The 24,731-nt window shown below is 40.2% G+C and overlaps 1 protein-coding gene and 1 non-coding gene across 4 annotated transcripts; one reads left to right on the top strand and one right to left on the bottom strand.

Moving 5' to 3' along the window:
• Positions 1-357: 357 nt before the first annotated feature.
• On the bottom strand, positions 358-23,162 carry arhgef7b (Rho guanine nucleotide exchange factor (GEF) 7b). 3 transcript variants are annotated; one of them, XM_012857205.3, is made up of 22 exons: positions 22,799-23,162; positions 18,963-19,046; positions 14,344-14,428; positions 14,135-14,259; positions 13,840-14,044; positions 11,914-12,005; positions 9,879-9,973; positions 9,626-9,721; positions 9,177-9,299; positions 8,958-9,096; positions 8,828-8,887; positions 8,536-8,682; positions 8,332-8,418; positions 8,090-8,168; positions 6,781-6,905; positions 6,456-6,680; positions 6,192-6,288; positions 5,403-5,492; positions 4,837-4,995; positions 3,204-3,300; positions 2,291-2,345; positions 358-913 (listed from the first exon to the last, which is right to left on the bottom strand). In XM_012857205.3, the coding sequence occupies exons 1-22, from the start codon at positions 22,961-22,963 to the stop codon at positions 791-793; spliced, it is 2,553 nt and encodes an 850-aa protein (XP_012712659.2). In that variant the 5' UTR covers positions 22,964-23,162; the 3' UTR covers positions 358-790. The 3 variants fall into 3 exon arrangements, with proteins under 3 accessions (XP_012712659.2, XP_012712663.2, XP_012712660.2); XM_012857209.3 differs by lacking the exon at positions 22,799-23,162 and adding an exon at positions 19,138-19,168; XM_012857206.3 differs by lacking the exon at positions 4,837-4,995.
• On the top strand, positions 21,237-21,318 carry trnas-cga. The gene has a single exon. It is a non-coding gene; the product is annotated as a tRNA-Ser (tRNA).
• Positions 23,163-24,731: the final 1,569 nt, after the last annotated feature.

Genomic DNA, 24,731 nt, shown 5'->3' with positions numbered 1-24,731 from the left:
GCTGGTTTTGGGTGCATAAAGCAGGCCAAGGATCTGAAAACCAACCAGTTAAAATGAGCTCTTCCAACTCTGCCAAGTTGAGCGGTCAGATCCTCTATAAGACTTGTGGCGGACATTTGATGGTGACTACAAACACTGTGGACTCAGTGCAACTTGCAAAGTGACATTTAACGTTATATTAGTAGAGGTCTGTGTGTATATTGGAGCATTTATGTGTAATTTCAATCCCTTAGTAGATTGGAGAAAATCTAAAATAAGTTCAGATTTATGGACTTGAAAAAATACTGAAGTTTTATGTTGTACATGTTGTGATGTTAGGTTCTCACAGGAACTGAGTGACTGCATGTTTTTCCTCTAAATTAAGACTTAACTGTTGAACTTCTCTATGGCGCGCTCTACATTCAACCCCCTCATATTTTTGCACCAGAGGTAAATAAAAATGCTCTCCTGTCACCAGTGAAATGTTACACAGCCAGTGGAAGTAGAGGCAGTAGGTCCAATAGCAGTTAAACCAGAAGAAAAGATGAACGCCGGCAACAAGTGGTGTCCTGATGCCTACCAGCTGTTATGGCTTCACAGCTCTATGATCAGTCCCGGTGGCTTCGCTGACTGCTGGCAGCACGTTTCCTGGTCCACGTTTGGCACATGGGTTAGTAGTTCGAGGGGATAAAGTGAAATGGACGCGAGTTGAAGTGTGGCACAAACTACCGGCAGCTTCTGTCCGCACAGCTCTCATCACACGGTGATCTAGATGTCAGGAGTTGGTCCTCGCTTCAGGTCTGTAGTGGTTTCAGAGGTTGGTCTCGTCCCAAGTTGGGTCGTTCATGTTCTTCAGAACCCTCCTGACGATTCTCTCCAGCTCTTTTCTTGCTCGCTGCTCCTCCTCCAGCGTCCTCTTTATTCTCTTGTTGTCCTGAAAAACACACAGGAAGAAATTAACATCAACGCATGTAATGAAAGACAAGGAACTATAAGGGGGGGAAAAAACAGTAATGTATAATAAAACAGTAAGAGTAATTAATCTTTTGTGTGCTTGTTTTACCTTAAATATTCACAATGAAACTTGTCTTAATGCTCTTTAACCAATGGGAAGCTAGTTTTATTAAATCATGTGCCAAGTTTTACATGCATTTCACAGGTTACCAGAAAACACAACTTAGGTCAAATTAATAATGTCCTTATAATTTTCACAACTGTTCTTCGGGTATCTTAAACACATCATACTGCGCTGTCTGAATGGCGACCCTTTTGCTGGGATTCTACCAGTAAACCCAGTTGTACAGCTTCCCAAATAATTTATTTTTTAAAATGCACACAGTGAACACGTTTCTCTGTCTGATCAGTGACTTTAGAGCAGATATTTATTGAAAACTGGTCAGAGCGTCCCTATCTTTTACTGATGCAATAAAACAAAGGAGTTTGAAACAAGTAGGCAAGACTGGGAAATAAATTACCGTATTTCTTGGACCATAAGGCGCACCGGATTATAAGGCGCACTAAATATTCTTCCCAAGTGTGTAATATCACTCTACCCCTCTCCCCCTCCACGTCCACAGCTGTCTACCCCACTCTGACGGTAGGACAGATTAGCTGGACTACACTGCCCTGTTTCTAACATAAGGCCAAAATAAACGTAACTTTTATATTGAATTAACTTACTTGGTTTATTGTTGCTAGCGTGTACTCTGGGCGCGGGAGCCTTGCATAAATGCACTTCTAGTTTAGACATTACAGTCAGGCAGTCTTGTAGACAGCTCAGGGGTCCTATCAGGTAGTGACACAGTGTATCGTAATGCTCTGAATATCCATTGAGCGGAGCGGCTTCGTTGCTAACCAAAGTCATAATTTTGTAAATGCAATGTACCACATAAAATCAGTCAGTGAGCACAACAGTAATCATAAAAGAAGCACCATTCAGTTTTTGAGAAAATTTAAGGATTTCAGGTGCACTTTATAGTCCGGAAAATGCAATATACTAAAATCGCTTTTTTAAATTAATCTCGTTAAACCTGTAGGTCATTAATACTTTATTTCCAACGTTTTTAACATGCTGCTGCACGCCTACCTGGATTTAAGGACATACGCCTTAATTTACTATCAGAGGACATTATGCTGCTAAAATAATAAATCATTCTCAAAAATAACCTGTTGACATTACAATCTTAGCGTGTTTCTAATAACAATCTGTTGAAACCAACAAAAACCTGATTTTAGATCCTTAAATCATACTTTTGAATTGAAAGTAGGCAAGAATAAAAAGGTCCACCATAGATAGAAAGAGCAAACTGACCTGTTTGAGTTCCTGAACCTCATCTCTGAGGCTATAAACTGTGTCCACCAGGCTCCTGCATGAAAAGAAGAATGTTTTTTTACTTTAACAGACTGTGTCTACATCTCACTTTAAATCAGACATAACAATGAGGAACTAAGCAGAAATCATGTTCACAAAAGTGAAAATCATAACCAACGCAAAAAAAAACAAAAAAAAAAAAACACGTTGGATCCCAGTTACAGGAGGTCATTTCAGCAAATCGAATTAAATAAAATGAAAAAGTATAAAACAGGAGCTTAGGAAAATAATCTAAAACGTCTAATGCAAAGTAAGATTAATGTGTCAGCTCTGATTTACTATCATCGGTACAGAGACATAGAAGAACATTATTCATACAAATGAAAACTTAAAATCAGCAAAGATATCGGTCTACATATTTGATATTTGTAACATGGATAAAAAATATGATATTAATGTATTGCATCTGTATGTGTATAACTGTAAACAGGCTCTTTAAATTATCAAAATAAATTAAGTAAAACTGAATTAAACACATGTGAAAATAAATGTTTAACTGCATTGACTGACTTATTATAATAAGTCAGCATTATTATAACTTATTACTTTATTTTAAACCCAATACTTTGTTTCAAGAAGTTATAGTGAACTTGTCCAGCGTTGGATGATTTTTCTGTTGCAGTAATTATTTTTGAACATAAGGGGCCAGAAGCAGCACATACAGTAGTCCTGTGTCAAGCCATGCTGCATAGGTACATCTCAATAAATTATGACTAACATTATAAAATGTACACCTGTAATTCAGTCCAAAGGGTCTAATTGGTCTTATATACTCTAACTTTCTTAGAAAGTATATTTTTTAATGATGTATTTTATTAAGATGGACATGTATATAAACAACATGATTAATTACCGTTCCTCCACTACAGTCTGTCCATTGCTCCTCGTTTCTTCAACAATAATCTTCTCCTCCTCAGGGAACAGCATGTGGACATCTTTTCTGCTTGAGCCTAGAACAATTATTTAAAAGCAAATCATTATTGCACTAAAACCAAGTGTTTAATAAGGCAATTTCCACCATTTAAAGTGGTACTCAACCCCCAAAAATCAACATTTTGGAAGTTAAACTGTTATAAACTGGGCCTAATGGTGAAACTTTAACATTACTGGGCAATTATTTTTATTTTCACATGAACTTGTTTTAGTTCTGCAATACTTGTCCCTTCCTCAATCAGATTGTTAAATAAAAGGAGGGATATAGTATTTTGTCATGCTCCTCATGCTCTGGTCTGGTTTGTTGGTTCATTTGCTGGATCGTTTGTGTGAATGTGTCAACGTTCTATTAGGGAACAGCTTTTATCGAGCAATATCTGTTTAATGTTTGTTCTATTCAGATGATTGTTATTGTTTGTAGTGTTTTTAACCGTTGAAGCAGCTTTGTTTAGCGTACGATGTACAAGACAAATTTCCCCCTTGGAACAATAAAGTGTACATCCATCTATCTACTATCTCAGTGCTGCCCTCTAAGGGTTGAACAGTGGCTACTGCAGTTCAAATTTCCCATTTGTTAAAACGGTACATGCTTTAATCATAGCCCCGCGTGACTCAGGAGCTGGACTCACAAGCATTGATCGATCGTGTTTAGCGTTTGTTACTGCTTTGAACGTCAGCCCATGTCAGCAATGAGGCTGCTAACATCACTTTAACGCTCAGAAACTGCACCCATTCTGTCCTCCACTGCCTCGGCAGCGCCGGCTTCTGCCATCGCTGAGTCAGCGCCTTGATCCAGTGGCCTGAACTGATAACGGTGAGGCCCGCTGGGCTCCACAAAGCCTCCGTTAACCCCCGGTGAGGAGGGGGATGAAAATCCTCTACCTCAAAAGGCCGATCCGTGGCATACCCAGATGTCACCTGGTCACTCTTCATGTTCCAACATGTCACTTTTCCCCGTCCTGACCACAGCCCCGCTTAACTCCACCGCTCATCCCCACACTTAGCCCCGCCCCCCTCTCTTGGAATCGCCCACTTAGGTGGCATTTTTCTAACTTTGTCTGTGGGGTGGGGTTACGCTTTTACACTGGGATGAGTTACACTTTAAGCTAGCACAATGTTGCTTTTATTTAATATATATCTTAAAAACAACAGATTTTTTAACAAGAAAACGTAACCAAGAACATAAACTCTGCACTGCACTGTTCATCCTAAGTGATACTTAAGGGGATATATTTTTTAAGGGTTTGGAAAAGTAAATTTTTATACATCTTTCTGGTAATTTATGTACAGCTCAGGTAACAAAAACTACGTCTGCCGTCAATTTGCTTTAGTTTAAGAGACAGAACCGCATGCAGAGACATCAGTGGTACCGACACGTTTGTACTCAGGTGTCAGTTGACTGAAGGGAACAAGTGAAACACACTGGTACAACTAAAATGAATAGAAATATGGACCCAGACACACACAAAGAAGCAAACGCTCTGTAGGTAGCTGACCTACACACAGCATCCATCACAAACATCCAGCAGAAAGGGGTCACAACAGCATCTTACGAGAAAACGAGGCGGTCCTGAGACTCTGAGAAGTCCAGATACTGTCATAATCAGAGTCTTCTGATTGGTCAGAAGATGGCACGTTACTAGGGAGCGCAGCCACTGTGAGGCTGGACTCAGCCAGCACATGGTTGTGCATGAGGTCAGTTCCTTGCCATGCTTTACAGTACCATAAAACAACCACATGTCACATGTGTGGGAGGATGAGGGGACAAATCAAATCAAGGTTGGATGAAGTATAAAAGAGGTTTTGACAATAAACAGACACAGAATATGACCATGCATGACGACATGAGGACAAATCAAGGGTAAGAAATGGTTTGGACGGGATAAACATAAGAAATAAGGCAGTGGGGTGAGGGGGGGGGTGGCAAAATGACAAGGAAATGAGTAGTTTAAGGATAAAACAAGAGTTGAAGGACGATGAAACGGGATGAGTGAAGATAAGAGAAAAGAGAGAAGAGAGAAATACTTGTTAGTGGAAAAAAGCTAAGAATAAACAGTGATTCCTAAAAAGACAAACGGCTTGAGACGCCATGATGATGCTTGGAGGCAAAGATACTCACTTGAATTGAGGGTCTGGCGAGTCTTTGCGCTTGTGCAGTAGGCTTCGATGACTTTCAGAATCTGAGCATCCTCCTCCAGACCTGCAGTACCTGGTGCACAACAGGAGGGTAGAAGCAATATAACCAAATCTGACGGAGGCTCAAGATGTATTCCAACTTTTAATACAGAAGAATGATGTTCTTCTCTTTTTGACTCTTACTATGCTGTATTGATATAATTAACTCGAGCATGCAATGATATAAATTGCATCGATCGATCATGGCAGACGTTTGACCTTTGATAGACAGACGATGTCTGGCTGCAACGTCTGATTATTGTCATTCACTTATGCATGTTTTCTGGTTCAATAAGTCAGAAACCCAAAATATTAATACAATATTAATACATAAACCAATGTCTTTATCTCATTTAAACATGAAGCTTAAAAACAATATTCACCAGGAATCTGTAACTATGGACATATTTATTTCAGCGAGGGAGTAAATATTTACCTAAATGTGTAAAAAGGTGGACATACACTGACGTCTTGTTGTAGCAACTGAGACGCAGCTTTTTTTTCACAATGATGCGCGGATGCATTCATATTCTTCACAGTTTGGACAACCAAGACTGTTCACATGAGTGGAAAAGTAATTTAAGCTATTTCCGTTACAACCTGTGAATTATATTTCAGATTTTTTTTGAGAACGGTGAATATGTTAATTTTAAAAAGTTAAGAAAAAATATTTTTTAGCAAATTTCTAAGACCCTGAACTGACTTTGCAGCTTGGTGCCTGAGCAGCACTCACTCTTTCTGGCATTGAAATCCTCCTCTGATGGTTTCCTCTCGGGTTTTCTTATCGTAGGGAGCAGCGGCCTCTTGTTTTTGGGACTTTTACTTACATCCTTTAAAAAGACAAAGAAAAACCAAGCAGGAAATTAGTGCATAGTGGTACAGAAGCTTTATTTGCTCCCATTCTTGCCAAAGGAGTCTTTTCAGCAATATATGAAACCCACAAATCATTTCCCTCCTACTTCACAACTCTGAACTCTGAACAGGGGAAGATTTGCACCTCTTTGAAGCACAGAGCAGCAGAAGGTCGCAGTGGGGGTGCAGGGCGAAGGCAGCTCAGGGTCCAGGGTTTGGGGGTGCTCGGTGGCTCCAGGGGTCCCCACATGGGGCCGCCACCGTGACTTGCTGCGTACGAGGAGGGATGAGGCAGAGTGTGGTAAGGGCTCCCTCCGCTCCCCGCGCGGGACTCCGAGTGTCTGGAGGGAGTGACAGGGTGGGAGGGCAACTGGAAGCCACATGGTGAGGAAGAAGAAGAGAACGGCGCGTGAGCGGCGAAGGCGGGTGCTTACGGACTCGCTCACTGCTGATGCGACGTGGCGCCTTACCGTGTGGCAAACGGCCTTGTGCACATGAGGTGGAGCGGTGTGCGTGTGTTTGGTGAGAAGGTCCAACCAGTCCTGTAGATCCCGCTGACTGCTGCAGGATATCTGCGCACGCTCGCACTGGCTCCCTGCACACAATAAGAGAGGATGAAGGTCAAACATACCAACTGAGCAACATGGGGACACATTTCACTGGCCACGAGTTTCTCAATCTAAGACATCAATTAGGGTCGTAAGATAAAATACATGAACAATTACTATACAATCTGGCCAAGGCTGTAACTTTTTTTTAAACGGTTATATTATAAAATTCCCAACTTTTCCAGACTTGAATCTCTGGAGATCTCAGAGGATTTCAGTAATTAACAGAGATGGAGACAAGACCAGTTCTTCCGGGGCCAAGACCGAATCTTTAGAATTAGACTTATATTTTGGGACACTTTCTTTTGTAAAAAAATAATGTATAAAAATAAATAATTTAAAGCACAAAATGCAAAATTTAAAAAATGATTAATTCTTCAACTAAAACTACTTCTGAGTATTAAATAATCATCATGATAACTGATAAGGATGCTTGTAAACTGGTGCATCATTTGTAATGAGGGTCAGGGGGAGTTTTCCAGTTCTTTTATTGTTTAAATGCCTGATTTCATAAACCTCAGTAATTTATGCGTCTACTATGTCTAGAATAGAGTAGAACTCTTCTCTGTAAAAACCCAGAGCGGATTCAGATGTAAACTTCGTAGCTTCAATCCTGGTTTTTAATGCAGCATGCATTAAACTTATAGTTTTATTTAGTCTTGTAATGTTTTTTTATATTTTGTATGTTTTTAACTTTGAATTATTGTTGTAATGTGTCATTTTTACACAGGACTTTAGTCAACAGCAGTTGTTTTTTTTTAAAAGTGCTGTGAAAAATTTTATTTTGATTACAAAACGATTATCTTCCACATCTGGGAAAGTCAACAGGCAACAGGATAGCGACTTGTTTGTACTCAAGGGTCGTTCACAGTTTTCAGTCATGTAATGCATCAAACCCTGTCTACTAGTGAGAAAGCAAACCTAAAAAAATTAAAAGAAAGTATTTTAAAAATTTACAGGGTCTCCAACTGGCCTCAACCAAATTTCTTCAGGCCCAACAATACAAGTCAGAGCCCAAGACCGAGAAATAAAAAACGGTCTCGAGACCTCCATCCCTGGTAATTAAGTATATAAATTGGATTAATTTAGCACCTTTGTTTGACAAACATGACAAAATGAGCTGTGCTGACATCAGAGAAGTATTTTGAATAAAGACATAAAAGGCAGTGACCTGATATTTCGAAAGCATTCCTCAAGTTTTCTCCATCTTCGAGTCTGGAGATGAGCATTCCTGATAAGGGCATCTTCCCCTGCAGACGAACAGAAACACAGAGCAGCTCACTTCACAGGAGAGCTAAAGACAAACATTTGCTGTAATGTCTGTGAGCTTAAATAACAAAAAAAAAAACTAATCAAGTTTCCTACTTTGAATCTGTGTACAATAAAACAAAGCTTCAGTCAGTGTAAGCACACCTGGTATATGAATCCACTCATTCTGAGGCTCGCTGACAGCATGAGCAGCGTGTGAGGAAACAAGATGAGGAAGCGTTCGTTTGTCTCCTGAAACACAGAACTACGTTTAACTAACCCGTCACGACAATCTGGCGCCATCAACTGGTAGGAAAATCCAACTCCACATCTCCTCCTACGCTAATGCTGACAGTCAGAGGTTTGTACCTGGCAATTCTGCGTGCGAACTTTGACCTGGGACATGTGGAGCACTGGGCCCAGACTTTTGATATCCTCCCCCTCCCAGTTTCTGATTGGCTCCGTCAGAATCTGCAGCTCCAGCTCCTTCTTCTTCCTCACCTCCTGGCACTCAGCCTGCGTAACAAACACACACAGAGCAAAAACAGAAACAGAAAAACAGAAAGAAATCAGCAAAAAGTGATCAAAGTTATTAATGGACAGCTGGTAAAGCTGGTTGAGCTTGTGGCAAATAGAGGTGAGGAGAAAGAAGCCGTCTTACTGCCAGCTCTTTGAAGGCCGTCATGGCGGCATTGAGGTCGGTCCGGTCAGGGTGTTGTTCCTAAAACACATCCACGACATCAAAGACAAGAATCTGGGTCTGCTGAGGTTTTGACTCCAAACAGACTTACCTCCATATGTCTGTCCAGCTCCTTCAGCAGCGCCGGGTACCTTTCCATCCTGGTGAAGGGTTTACTCAGACTAGTCGTCAGTGTCAAGATGCCCGGACTGGACGCTCCCTTTGCCTCCATGTATTCACCGAGATCCTCGCTGTGAGACATTATTCAACCAGATACGCCATAAAGCGCCCGTCGTTTCAACGCATGCTCGGGCTCTGCGTCTGGCCATACCTGTGTTGAGTGAGCACGCTGACCGCAGACGGGTGGTTGGAGCAGTAAGCCACATATTTGACCTTCATCTGAGGGATCAGGTTTAGAAAGAAACCTCCAATTCTCTGTTTGCTCTCAGGAAGTCTACACAAAATACAATTGTTGTATTACGCTGGTGTTATCACTTCGATTGCACAGAGAATCGTTGAACTGACCACTAGATGTCTCTGTCGCTCCATTTACTACTAGAAGCTACAACAGCACTAAAGAGGATGTACTTGTCTTTAAGAAAGTGATGTAATTAAAATGGCTGCTGTCAATCACCACTTGTCTGTGTATTTTTTAAAGGACTATAAAACATAAAAAAAAAAAAAAAAAAAAGGTGCTGCAGCTTCTTTCATACACAGTTGGTGGTTCTGAATCCAACAGATTAAGGGATTTTGGAGACAAAAACATAAAGATAGACTGACTTTGTCTGTTCGTCCAAAGACTGAACGAGCATCTGCTGAAAGGTTGAGATCTCCTCCAGATTTCCCTGAACATGACCGATGTCAACACTGCTGAGTCTGTAAAACAAAACAAAAACAAAAAATGACCCATGCATGCCCTGACATAAGTTTCAATTGAATTGAATTCTGTTTATTCATATAGTGCAGATTCATAAACAAAATAGCCTCAAATTGTGCAAAACGTGAGTGGAGTAAACAAGTCACAGACGGCTACCTGTCTGTGGGGTGAAGAGAGCGAAGGTATGTCCCCAGGAGGCTCTGTAGCTCCCTTGAATATTCACTCTCTGCCTCCAGGATGTTCTGCAGGACCTGGCAGACACAATGTTATTAAAGGAAATTGGAATAAATGTTTCCCATGGATCGCTCAGGGGAACGCATTTACATGAATTTATACAGAGCCACAGCAAGAAAGGAGGAAAGAGCTGCAAGAGGCTTCATGGAGTAGATCCTTAAATCAAATGTTTGACAAGATGCAGAAAATCCTGGGAGGTTGAGATAAATCTTAAAAGGATTCCAGAGATGCCTTTAGTAGTTCACTAAAAGCAAAGGAGGGAGTTAAACTTGCTGGGGGAGTGACCAAACTCCCTTAAATAGTTTACGCTCACTTAAAAAGTGGACTTTCAGGTCAACCCGACGGCTAATTTGCAGATCTTGCAACACGGACGTTTCCAAAGACTAATTGGACATTTTCAGACGGGCAAGACTAAAACTGAATGCGCTGTGAGACCATGTCTCTCACAATGTCCCCATTTGGTGCCTTAGTGTAATCAAACAGCCCTGTTGACAGGTTTGAGTCAGACAAAATGAAGCACATTTCATAGAACATCAAGCCTTGTCAAGTAATTATTAAGGGCTTAACGGTAAACAAAGACATGGTTCTATTTTATTTATTTTAATTCATAAAGGATGAGCCAGTTGATGGAGGAACAAACGGATGGACGATACAACAGTAAAAGCCACTTGAAGCTAGTCAATGTTGTTTGGGATTTTTAAAATAAGACTGTCTGAACATGGTCTGAATCCCTTTAGAGTTGTTTTGATAATTAAGACAACTGCTGCAAAGCATATTAGAGGATTTGAGCTTCATCTGATTCCTATCCGATAACTGTGATCTCTATATTCAGCTTGCCGTATTAGGGGAATAATTCATTTAACCGTATTAAATCCTCCAGGGTTTCTATTACTTATGATCATCCTTCCTGTAATGTTCTATTTCTTGCAAAAGTAAAATGGAGGAACTAGCTCTTCTACTAACTGGTGAGTAAACATCCAATTTCATGTCAAATGTAAAAGAAAATGTGTGTACGGTTAAAGTTAAAGAGCGTTAAGGATCAAGTAGCCGTTCCACAATTAAAGTGCAGTGCTCTATGACTACCTGCAAAAGCTCTGATAATTGTCCGATAAATTTCACTTTAATGCAGCCAGCATCTTTAGCCAAGTTATCTTCATCAGCTCAGACAGAGCGTCTGAGTAGTGTCACATGAGATTAAAGTGTCATTAATAACTATTTGAGCAGTTCTGTTTTAAATGTGTAGGAATGTAACGTGGAAGCAATATCTACCTAAAGCACCTCTTCCTTTCACGCCATTGAAACACAATGCAGACATGCAAAACTGTGACAACGTATGAGTTAAATTTGTTGTTTTTAATGCTGTTTCTACTAAGATATATAAAGAAAGTGAGCAAAAAAGAGGTCAATAGAGGCATTTCTCATAAAAATATAGCAGATAAACAGAAATGAAAATGCCCAAAGCCTCTAGAGATTTAAGCGTATTTCCTGCTGTTGGCAGTCTTTTAAAAAATAAAAACTGGATCTTATTTTTTTTTTCCTTTTGCATTAGCGTCTAGGAACAGTTTTCACTTCAGGCACAAACTGTATGCGTGCGTATAAAGAACACTCAGGTTCCTCGGCCATAAATAAGACTGTCTGCAGAGACTGCGACATCTTGCTACATTATTAAAGACAGTCAAACCAGAAAGAGCCCGCCCTGAGGCAAGGCTGCCCCAGAAACCACTGGGATGGAAGAAATAACCTACATTGCATTGGCCGCACTCTGTCACACAGACCTGACACATGCACGGGTGCCATGTGGGCGCCACAGATCATGCCGGGCTCACAGACAGACAGACATGTTAACAGTAATTCAATTAAAAAATTGATTGTGACAGCCAACAAAGGCTGACACGCAAAGTGAAAATCATCCGTTAGCTTAAGAGTTAACACAATATAAGGTTAGATTGATACTCACCACATTATAATAGGTCTTAGAGATGATGTTGATGTCCAAACCTTTAGGTGGACTTTTCAGAGTCCCACACTTTGGCTTGTCTGTAGTTTTGTCTAAAAGCAGGGGAAAAAAGGCTAATCTTATTCCTTTAATTGCTAGTCACAACATACAGGTGCATCTCTTTATGTTAGCACATCACTGAAAAGTAGCTATTTTATTGATTCAACTCAATAAACTCCTACTATATAGATTCATTACACACAATGACAGTTATTTAAAGTGTGTTTTCCCGTTAATGTTGATGACTGAGGCTTATAACAAACAAAAACTAAAAATGCATTTTTTTCCCCCCCAAAAAAATAAGACATTAAACATTAAACACACAAATGTATAAAAACTGATTTTAAAACAGAAGTGTTATGCTCTGGCCACGTTATGACCCGTATAATCATGGGAAAGACAGCTGAGTTGACAGTTGTTCAGCAAACGGCCATTCAGAGAGAAAAAGATCTTTGCTAAAAGATGCTGATCACAGCACAATGATGGAAAGTTAAGTGGAAGGAAAAAGTGTGTTAAAACAAATTACTGCAGAGCAGAAAAGACTGAACTGAAGTATATTCAAGGGTTTTGTTGCATTAAGATGACTTTTTGTACCAGAGACATAAGAAACTTGAGTTTTAATTAGCTGTGAACTATAGTCGTAACAATTCAAAGAAATAAAGACTGAATGATAAGCATTCAGTGTGAATTGAATCCTGGCATTGCAGTGTTTTAATTTAATTATGTTTAATTTAAAATGTCCTAACTTTGAGATTGAGATGAAGTATATTTATTACTTTTTTTTCCTGTGGAGTCAAAAAACCAAATCATTTCCTAACTGCACTAGACTATGTTGATGATAAAACGCCAATTTCATGATCAATGAGTCTTTGCTTTGGTCATTAAAGCTCTGCATGGCCACTCTGTTATAGTCATTCCAGTTAAACAATGGTCTTTAGGGACAAGGCAACGTAAAGCCAGGATAAAACGGTTTTCTAGATGATAACCAGCTTAATGTACCTTTTGAAGCTAGTGGTATAACAGTAGACCACTGTAACAAGTAACGAACAAATAAAGAGCTCAAAATGAATGAAGCAGCTTGAACTGGCGATATGCATCCTCTGCCATATCTTAGCCAGCCGTTATCATCGTTGCTTTAAGTCAGGAAGTTCCTTTTTAAGCTGCAGCTCTGGAACTTCCTTTCTTTGTCTCCATGTGAAGCTTCCTGCCGTCCCTCCTCCGAAAGCAACGCAGCAAACCAAGACAATTACACAAGCAATGAGGAACTGGTCAGTATAAGCCCCAATTGTAGAAGGCAACAGCTGCAGAGACTCAACGAGAAGTTCAATTCTCACAATTGTCTCCAGGAAGATTCAATAAAAAAAATTTTTACATCCAATTAGGACCACGCAGACATTGATTTTTCAACTTCTTCAACCAAAGAATAAGTATCACTGATATTTCTGACAGATGTGTTGATATAATTGCTTTTATCTCAACATATTCCCAAGTTCAATAAGGTAAAAAAACATTGCCCTTTATAAAGTCAGAAGCCACAGTGGATTGCAAGGATGTCTCCACTGTTTAAGAAGTTATATAACACCTTAAAGAGTTTAGAAAGTCATCATCTGTAGGAAACCAATTTGCCTGTATCTGTGTGTGGCCTCTGCTGCTGCTCTACAGAGAAATAAAAAAGACACTTATACAAGAAGATTTGCTCCAATATGTTTTAGTTTAGAACGCCAATATTTATTTTACCGCATTTTAAACCTTAAACAAGTAATATTAGGCTTTAAACAGGGCTGACCAGACTGATCACAAAGTAATTTGCTGTGAGCAACACAAAGCTGCGCTGTACAGAGAACCCTAAGGGAACGCGTCTGTGTCGACAACAAGAGCTGCACCCACCGCTTCCTTTCAGCTCCCGCACATAGTTACTGGGGAACCACCCAGTCTTGCCGTTCAGCGAGCCCTCCCACCAGCCCCCCTCCACCTGCTTGGTAACGCAGATGATGTCACCCTTGGAGAAGGAGAGCTCGTCCTCGTTGGTCGGCTGGAAGGGAAAGCGCGCTTTGACCAGCGTCTGGCCGCACACGCTGCCATCGGACATGTCCTACGAACGAGCACAGCAACCGCTTGGACGTAAAGACTGAAAAATTGCTTCTTTTATTGGCGGCGGCGCTGAAGTGGCAGCGTGACTCACCAGGCTGCGGTACTGAGGCTGCTGCAGCTTAGACGAGCGACTTTGGGTGTTCAGAGAGTCAAACGATTTGATCCTTAAGTTTGAGGAGTGCGGCACACATGCGCCGTCTCCAGAGACGCCCGAATCTGCAGGCATACAACACAAATCATACCATTACACCCTAAATTTATCAGAAGGGAGGGCAAAGATGGGAAAAAAAAAACTCTTACCTTCAGTGGCTTTGTTCAGAGCAACTAATGAGTTCAGCACTTTGGAAAAGTTCAGTCCCTGCAGGAGGTCGCCCACTTCAAAAGGCTTGAAAAAAAAAAAAAAAAAAAAGAAGGTTTAGTATTTTTATAACGGTCTTAATTCTATGGACAGGTTTGAGCCAAAGCAGATATAAAGTTTATTGTGAATGTGGTTAAGAATTTGAAAATGAAGATTTGTTTTGACAAACTGTGTCAAAACGCTGCTTTACAGAGAGCTGCATTTGTTTCTTTTTGCCTCACGTCACACTTTTACATCAGAATTAAATCGGACAAAGACAACTTGGCTTAATACAAATCATGTGAAAAGAAACTATTACCCAAATTGACATGGCCTTGTGTGAAACTAACCACCCATCCTTGTTAAATCCTGGAATTAACCTGTTAACTGCATTTTTTGGACAGCATTTCATTAGCCACACCCAGGCTAGATTACTTTCTGACCTGTAGCAGCAAGAAATAAACTAAATGTAGATTTTGACCTAGTCAAAGTCTGGATTTGAGTCCATTAAGATGCCGTGGCATGACAATAAACAGGGAGTTAATGTTCGGAAAAACCTTCAAGACGCTGGATTAGAACGATTTACCAGGAAGAGTGGGCATCAACTTCCCCACAAGGGTGAAAAAAAGACTTGTAACCTGTTCTCACAAAGTGGCACAACCATTATTAACGGTATTAACTTTATGGGACAATCACTCTTTCACACAACGCCAGGTCTACTTGGATAACTTTATCCCCTTAATATATTAAACTATATTTTTAAAACTCAATTTTTATTTATAAAGATTGTCGTACATGTCAAAAAACATTTGAGTGTCTAAAACGTATCGCTTTAAGATTTTGCTTTTCAAGTTTTCCCCCAAAAATCAAGCAAAACCGCGCCAGCGGGTGCATTAATTGTCTGATCCGACTTTAGTGGGAAGGATTAGGTCTGAGCTGCCTCTTGTAATCGCTCAATCACACCCGCTACTGGCAACACACACACACAGCCACAATCAAAACACCTCCGAGGCTCCTAATCCTGTGTAAACCACACACTAACAAACGGTGATGTTCCCAAACTGTGAAGATGGAGCATATGTGACAAGAAATGTACTATTAATAAATGTGATTATTTCAGACCATCTGCCAAATCCAGGTTTTTGAGGGTTTTGTGGAACTTTTTATCCTTTTTCCAACAAAAACTTATTTTGAAATGATATAGTGGGTAATTAAACTACAAAACCGGAACAGTGTGAAGATCCAAACCGCTAAATGAGATCCTCTCTGGCCCAGAAACTCAACTTACTGATAACAAACACTGCGTCCTGCTAGGGCTGAACAATTAATCGCATTTTCAATATATTCACAATTTAAAAAAAAGCAATTTCCAAATCGCAGAGGTCTGCAATATTTGGCTATGTAACAATTAGGGAATTAGACACGTCCATTAGGTGTCGGTAAAATGTTTGAAGTGGTTTTGCCTCCAAATGCAAGGGAAGACAGTTGCAGCAGGGAAATAATCTAACTTTTTTACTTGTTTTAGAGTTTATATAATCATACATAGCATTAAGTACAGGTCAATCAGTTTAATACATAGACTTGCATGTTGGTTGCACTTTATGTTCAACAAGGATTGATGTCCAAATCTACTAAAAGCTGTTCTCTTGAATAATATTCTGATTAATAGAAACATTAAAAGTTCTTGTTTTGAATAGTCCTTGTTTACAAATGTCTTTATTTAGAGGCCATTTTTGTAATATATTGTAGGCAGAACGCAATCATTTCTGCTCTGAGTTTAGATGCTGCGGGTCTTTTAGCACCTAATCTGCACAGCAAGGAAACAAAATGATTTGTTGTTTGTATATGTTTAAGACATGATAAAAAAATAAAAAAAAATCGCATTAAATCGCAATATTAAGAAAAAAAATCGCAATTAAATCGTTCAGCCCTACGTCCTGCATTTTGCTAAGGTCAGACCCGGGTTGGTCAGAAACCCACTGGGCTTGGCTAAACGTTACGCTCAGCCCCCCACAGGAGCAGCTCAGTGCGTTAGACTATCATTGAGATGTTTACCAGCTTACTTGATTGTAGTTTATGGTTACCATGAGGGCGCTCTGAGGTATACAAGCAGCAGAAACAGTAAATCTGTTTTATGGGCACAACGGGACGGAAAGCAGCAGTTTTTAATCGGGCTGCTTGTGCAGCTTTTTGTTAATCACAGCTTGAGTCGTCCCGGCTCACGCCGCCGCTGCCCGCCGTCTCTGTAATCCTCCTCAGTGGGACACTCGTCTGGCCCGTCCTCCGCCTGCTTCATGACCGTCTGGGAGAATTAGTCCTGACTGCTCTTAACGGAGACCTTGGCTTCCAGCGACATGGCGGCCATTCCTCTAATCAACCTGATTGGAAAATCCACTGGATGCCTGGCACACTACATTACATCAGCCCACTCTTCCCCCTCCCCCTCCTGTTAGCTTCTCTCTCACTATTGCTCCTCGAGGATTCAAGATTATTATATGTTTTTTCAAAGCCCACGTTATCTTGTCTCAATTAACTTCCAGATCCAGAGCAAAACCTTGTTACGAGTCTAAATGCAGCATGATCTGTTCTATTACGATGCTTTTTCTTTCCCACGGCTAAGATCAATACTGCGTGAGTCTGTGTGTACATTATTCACTAGATCTCTCTGCACACTCACTGGGAGGGAGGTCATAACCTGCCGTGACCCACTTAGAAACGCAAACAGACGCAGGCCTACGCCCTGTGTTGTGTTTTTGAACTCTGATAGAAAGGCAAATACTAGCCCGTCCTTGAATTTACTGTGCTTTATGGCCGACCGAAAGGGGAAAATCAAAGCATCAAAATGCACGAAAATCCTCTTCAAAGCATAAACAAGGCCAGCTTCTTAGATGATCACTTTCGCGCACTTCACATTTCTGCCAAGTAAGAAAAAGAAAACGCTATGAAAGTGAATCTGTGCCTCCTGTTTCCATAACTACCTCTGAAGCGCATGCAGCAAATGCATATTTTGGGAACAGCCAAAGTGAGGACCAAAATAAGCTTCCTCGCCTCGCCTTCCACCTGCAACCAAAAATATTTGCTCCCCTGCCCGTTTCTTCTGTTTTTGTTGTCGTTTAGTCACACCTAAATGTTTCAGATCAAACAACAACAGACAAAGATAAAAATGCAAAACGTGAGTTTTTCTTCTTATAATAAGACGTTTTGAAAAATTTGACAATGGGTCTTTCTCATTAGTGTGGTGGGAATGTTGGCCCACTCTGCTTTGCAGAATTGCTTGAAGTGAGCAACACTGAAGGTTTTTCATGATGAAACGTTTGACGAAGGATTTAAGTCCAGACTTTGACTCGGCCACTCCAAAACCTTCATTTCACATTTTTGGACTCGCGGGTTTGCTTCGAATCTCTGAGCTGCTGCATAACCCAGACATGGTTCAGCTTCAGGTTACAAGCTTAGGGCCAGACATCTTCTCTTGAACAACAAAGCAGCACATGTTTAACTGCAGGTATGTTTGTTTTTTTTAACCTGAAATGCTATTTTAGTTTTATCCCAGTAACACAAAAACACACGCCCACTAAAACGTTTCACTTGTTTTCACAGCAGTCCACAGAACATTTTTCTAAGGTCCTGAGGATCATCTCAGTTGAATTATGAACTCTGACTTTATCTGACCCACCTCCTGGATAAATCGTTTAAGCCCTCTTACAGTACTTTTGGTAGGCCACCTCTGGGAAAGTTCACCATTGTTCCGTGGTTCCTTCATTTGTGGATAAATATCCTCAGCGTTGTTTGTTAGGGTCTCATCTCAAAGCGTTAGAGATGGCTTTGTAATCCTTTCCAGAAGGATAAAAATCAACAATTGCCGTTCTTGGATTTCATGATGCGTTGCTCTTTGAGACACTTTAGCCTACTTCATGTTGTAAGACAGGTTCAACTTAAGGGATTTCTTGATTCTAAAAGTCTGGTGGAAATCTGGGAGACATCTGGGTGTGTATGGCAATGGGATTTAAAAAAACCCGACTTAAATCACAGTTAATTTAAGATTTCACAAAGGGGTGGTGATTATATTTTCCTCACAGGGCCAAGTTGATATAAATATACCTCATTATCGTTCATAAAAGAAACGTTTTTGAATATTTTAAAATTAAGTAAGTCTGCTAAAGCACGTAACAGACAGCTGGGGTTCAATGTTGGAAAGACAAAAATAACTTTAATTTGGAGAAAAGCAACAAACCCACAGCTAAAGCAAGAGCAGAACAGCATGTTTTACACGGAGGGTCGTTTTAAATCATGCCTAGAGTATAAACGAGTGAATTTCTAGATCAAAGTGACTAATTAAAGGCATATCTTTATGTATTTATTAGACCATTAACGACGGAAAACATTGATAAATGTCCAGATAAAACCCCGTTACTAAGGTAACGGCTGCTGTCTCGCGCCGTCAACAGGACAAACGGCTTAAAGACATCATTAAAAAAATAAAACTGTTTTAAATTAAGCTTTGCATAAAAAAAACAAAGTACAGGTGTTTTCCACGGTTTCCGCAGTGCAACTACATAAATGCATAACTGATGGAGCGACTCACCTCCACGGCGAAAGCCCCGCAGCCTTTTAGAAACTCCGCAATGTTCCTCTGGCTCTCGCTGTCGCTCCTCGGTTCCTGGAAAAACTATGAATGAAAAGAAACCCGGTTCAGTTTCAAATATTCTCCCGGAGCATTAATTAACCCCTAATTATTATTTAGCAGAAGTATTTTTCACCCCCTCAGACGTTGTCGGCACTTGCTGCTTTCCAGGATCAACCGAGCTAATCAGCACAACTTCCGGGTTTACCTTTCAGAGTAAAAGGGAGCGATTTCCGAACTGTGGCTTTTTTTGTTTTGTAACGATGAATGCACCCTTTTGTTATCGCGTCCTGTGGTTACATATTTAGTATATACAATAACCTCGAAGCGTTCAGGAAAATATAATAGCTGCTTCCATCGATATCTGATAAAATGTTAGGTTTTGGTTTTATTTTGAAGGGCTCATTTCTTTAACCTGTGGTTTAGGAGATGCGCTGTTTTGTTTTTGTTGCTGTTTTATGCTGCGTTTTAACAGAAGCTTCTTTAAATCAAGTCTTCAGCAACCTATCTTTACTGCAGCTGGGTGACCTGTTGGCGGATGTGACGTCCAGAGTCCATGGTCCACTGTTCATAAAATTTGGGGGCGTGGTTGGATAGTGTTTGTGTACGCAAGCTCAGGTGCAAACGACGAAACCCCTTCAAATTCATAGTATATTAGATTAAACCCCAGAGGGAAAAGAATATTGAATTAATCATTATTGTTTGATTAGTGATTACATTGATTAGTGGCAAAGAAATTGCAGCACATATTCATTTCTTTTATGGTCAGCATTGTTCATGTTAAATAAAGTTTTTACAAACTGACTTGCACTTGAAAGTGCAGGTTATACTTAAAACAAAACAACAAACATAAGTCATCAACCTATAAAAAGCTGATAGCTAAATCTGTTTTTACGTCACATGCTTGAAGTCTGCTACAATAATTGCTGAGAAAATAAAAGAGCACAGGTAACTGGCTGAATGAGTATCGCCCTGCTTCTCTCACCACTGTCATCACCAAATGTTTTCAAAGACTCGTCCTCCCACACATTAAAACTGCTCTCCCTGCCAAACATCAGTTTGCAAAGAGGAAAAGGGTCAACAGAGGATGGAGTAATAACAGCTCTCCACACAGCCCTGACCCATCTGGAGAAGAACAACAGCCATGTCAGGATGGTGTTTGTGAACTTCAGCTTCGCCTTTAAGACCGTCTGTCCTTATAAACCAGCTAATGCATGCGCAGTTCACTGTGCAGGTGAATGTTGAATTTTCCGACCACAGACCATCTAGATGGGTATGCACATATTGTCAGACATTATTCTGAACACAGGAAGACCACAAGGATGTGTCCTCAGCCCCATTGTCTATTCAATATTTACCCTTGACTGCTCCTCTATCCACTCTACCAACAATATAGTCAACTTTGCACCATGATTGTAGGTTTGATTGCTGAGTCGGCTGACAGAAAAAGGTTCAGCACTTGGCACTATGGTGCCGAAAAAACAACCTGGACCTCGACATCTCAAGGACAATAAAATAATTAAGGATTTTAGCAAATCTAACACACACACCCCTCTCGAGACACAGGAAGGATGTTGAGAGAGATTGTAATTACAAGTTCGTGGGTGTCCAAATGTCTGCTGCCCAATTGTTTATTTTTTCTGAATGTTAGTTCACCTCCCAAACACCTACAGATCAGTCATGGAGAGCCTCCTGCTGTATTGCTCCAGTATGTGGTTCTCCAGCTGTTCTCAGAACAGGAAGTACCTGCACCGGGTGGTGAGGTCATTGGGACACGTTACTGAATCACAGCTTACCCACTATGACGGACATTTATCCCCGCAGACTCCAAAAGACAGCCATCATCATAGCGACAGACTCAGCTCACCCTGGACATATTGTTTTTGTTCGCTTCCATCTTTCAAACGGTTTCGGGATTTGAACCAAATCCACAAAAAACGTTTGTATCCCAGAGAGGACAAATCAATCACCCCCATCACTTGAAGACAGCTTATGGACAGAATGTAGAAAATATCCTAATTGCTGCCAACCTTTGTTTTGTTACTTAATCTTTTTTTGTATATAGCTATGTGTGTGATAGGGGTGGGCAATAATTCAATATCGATATATATCGCAACATAACTTTAGTCAGTAATGGTAATGTGACATTTCCAATATTTCAATATACGTTACAGTCTATGATTACAGCATTTGTCACTGACTGACGTTCCAGATTTTGTTTGCCAAATGTATGTAGTCACGGTGGCCGAGAGGTTAAGGCGTTGGACTCGAAATCCAATGGGGTTTCCCCGCACAGGTTCGAATCCTGTTCGTGACGCAGTTTCATTTTAGGGGGCGACTGTGGCTTGATGGGTTCAGTAGTCGTCTGGCAATCATAAGGTTGTGGGTTCGATTCCAGCTTCCTCTTGTCACATGTCGATGTGTCCCTGGGCAAGGCACTTAACCCCAAATTGCCTACCAAGCTGCATCTTGGTGTACGGGGAGTGTTGGTTAAAGCAGTGCACTTACACTCAGAGAAGGATGCAAGTACCCAGTTCGATCCCCAGCGCCTGCACTCTGGGTCCCTGAGCAAGACCCTTAACCCTAGATTGTTCCCCGGGTGCCTCACATGGCAGCCCACTGCTCCCCAAGGGTGATGGGTTAAAAGCAGAGAACAAATTTCGTTGTAATGTATGTTTCAATGACAATAAAGATATCCATCCATATCCAAAATAATTGTCATAAGTTTGTAGGCACCTGTTGTGGGCATTCTTTCTGAGGCTTTTATTTCGTTTACATCAATATCATAATTATATTATCGACCAAAATTAATAAATATATATTGTGAAATAAGTTATTAGTGATTAGAACTATATAGCACTTTACACTTTAATGCATTTCTTTGAATTTATTAAAAATCTAATAAATCTTAGGGACACATGCTTTGATGCATAGATGGGGGTAATATTTATTTTTGTTGTTTCAGAACTACTACATGTCAAACAGCTGCTTCTCCTTTTTTCCTTCTTTTACATGTGGTCAGACCTCAAATAAATTGACACCACTCAGGAAAAGACTGATCAGTGCATCTCCACTTACATATCAAAGTGTTTGTATCCTATTTTATTTATTTTGACCTATATTTATACAGGATAAATCTCAGAGAAACTGTCCTTTTCAGGTGCTCTGATCAGCTTTTTTGGTTGATCTGACACATTGAAGGTTTTTTTCGCATTTGTGTTACATTTCAACTGTTCTCGTTCTGCATTTGATTGCAGCTCATCTTTATACTTTATCCCCATTTCAAAGATTTTTCATTCAGTTTAGTTGCTTTGGGTCACCCAAATTAAGCGTGTTGTTCTTGTAGACAGTTTTCAAGATTTTTAACAGTGTTTTGTTGCGATTACCAGCTTTTTGATTTCAACATTGCACTCCCACAACACTTTAATATTTACAAAATAAGGAATATTCTGTATTAATCACCTCTGGTAACAGTTGACGCCAAGAATAACTGATCTGTAGCCAACTTTTTCTTTTTTTACCAGAGTAAAAGAAGGGAAATACGAGGTAATGGATTTTTTAGTCCAATTTCCCCCAAATCAGTACCGTGCCCTCCAAATATAGTTGGTTTTTATTTATTTTGATGTACAACACCTTTTTACCAGTTAGCTTTTTTCAAATTAGGAATTTTTTTTTCAATCACACCTATTCCCAATATGCACTAAAAAGCCTTTAGATTTGCATAAATCAGTCCTCCATGTGGTTTTCCATTTCTATATTACACTGGATGGTTTCTACTCCGCCTTTGTCTGTCTTACTTTGTCCACCGTCCCGGGTCTGAGTCGCTCCAGCAGTCTGCACAGCACCACGCCATCCTGCAGAGACGCCTGGAGGAAAGCTTCTGGATCCGCCACGCTTTTCTTGGGGGACTCCAGGACCCCCAGTGTAATAAGCCACGTTACCGTCTGCTCGGCTGAATTCATTATTGGGCTTCTCAGATTGTCCTAAAGCAGCAGCACGGAGGCTCGGTCAGTCCAGCCTCTTCTGAACATCAGGCTGGATGAAAACCCCCAGCCTGGATACGGAAGGACAGAACTGGAAGTGAGAAATAGGATCGCTCCTTCCTCCCCCTCCTCTCTCTTCCTCTCCCTCTCAGAGGATGTTGGGATCACCTTGCCTTGCACACAGCTGTAGCAGCCAGCAGATTCGCAATCAAGTCAGAAGCTGTAAGAAAGGCCTTCCTTCTGCAGTCTACAAAGTAAAAGCTTCAGAGCAGAGGAGTTCTGTGAAAACCTTTATTCAAGGATGCAGCGAAATGTAAAGCATTTGTAAAACCAATAAAAAAGGATTTTTGAGACCGAAGTAGCCTATGTAAAACTGATAAATGTGCTCAATATTGACCCAGGCCTTCTTTTGCATTTATTAAGTAAGTAAAAAAGACACTGACATCCCAAAGTGCTTCACAGGAGCAAAAACAACCTTAAAACATACAAACGCAAAACTAGGACTGTGCATAATAATTGATACAAACATTAATATCAAGGTTTTCAAAAACAATTTAATATCGATATACCTCCCAACCCCTAGGGGGCGTTATTACATCGCGCTGTTGACAGCGAGGAAGTGCAGGATTTTAGAAGCGCCTTTTGTTTGTGCACATTGTTTGGGCAAATTTTTGGTTTCTGTGATACGTTAAATGCATTAAACATTGAATATTGAATGTTGAATGCATTGTTCAATAAATTGAACATAAATATATTTGGCTGGTTTTGTTGACTGAATGACTTTGAGCATTAATTTGAAAGTAATAAATATCGTCGATATTGGAGTCAAATCAAATCAAGCTTAGCTATATCGAGAATCAAATTGAATCGGCTCATCCTAGATGATACCCAGCCCTACACAAAACCTGCTTAATCTTAAATGTCTTTAGATGTTTCTTAAAAGAGATTGTGGATTATGTGCAGTGAAGAGACAGCGAGAGAGAGCGTCCTAAAGTCTCACAGCCACTGCCTGAAAAGCAGAGTGATAACACAGCGATTTCTAAAACGGGTCAGAGGAACCACCAGCACCATTTGAGTAGATGACCTTAAAGTCCTATATGGAGAAAGAGGTTTCAAAAGGTCCTGTTTATATAGAAGCCTGACCATAGATTGCTCTGAAAGTTAAAAACAAAATTTAAAATGTATCCTAATGTAACCAGTGGATGGAGGTCAGAACAGGTTAGATGCAGGACAACATAGAGGTCATCAGCCTTTTGCTCTGCTGAGGCGTTCAGGAAGCCCAGATTTCTTTAATAGCTTGTTATCATCGTAGGGTTTGCCATCTCTCATATTTTTATTGACAATATTGCATATATTCAGTCCTTTCTTGTGCTCTAAATCCAGGTACTACAGTTCTGACGTTGAAAATATTTTGAGAATATCCACAGAACTCTTGAGTAGATGTTTGATCATACTTTCAAGGCTGTATCGTTTTCTGACAAATTATTTTTCCTTCCACTCAATTTTCCTGTAGTATAGTTGCATACAGCACTGTGTGAAGGCTATCTTCTTTGATAACAAGATCATGCAGTCTTTCCTTTGACTCGATAGGCCATAGCATCACCATATCAACTCTTTATTAAAATTTATATATTATTAGTCTAATGTAATACTTAAAATTTCTCATAAACTGAATGTTGGGTTTTCATTAGCTTAAGAAAGTATCAAAATTAGTAGAAATAAACACTTCAAGTAAACCACTATGTGT

The sequence above is a fragment of the Fundulus heteroclitus genome, chromosome 24 (assembly GCF_011125445.2).
Source record: "Fundulus heteroclitus isolate FHET01 chromosome 24, MU-UCD_Fhet_4.1, whole genome shotgun sequence".
Lineage (NCBI taxonomy): Eukaryota > Metazoa > Chordata > Actinopteri > Cyprinodontiformes > Fundulidae > Fundulus > Fundulus heteroclitus.
Note: the sequence above shows the minus strand (reverse complement) of the source record. Positions and strands in the feature narration are given on the sequence as shown.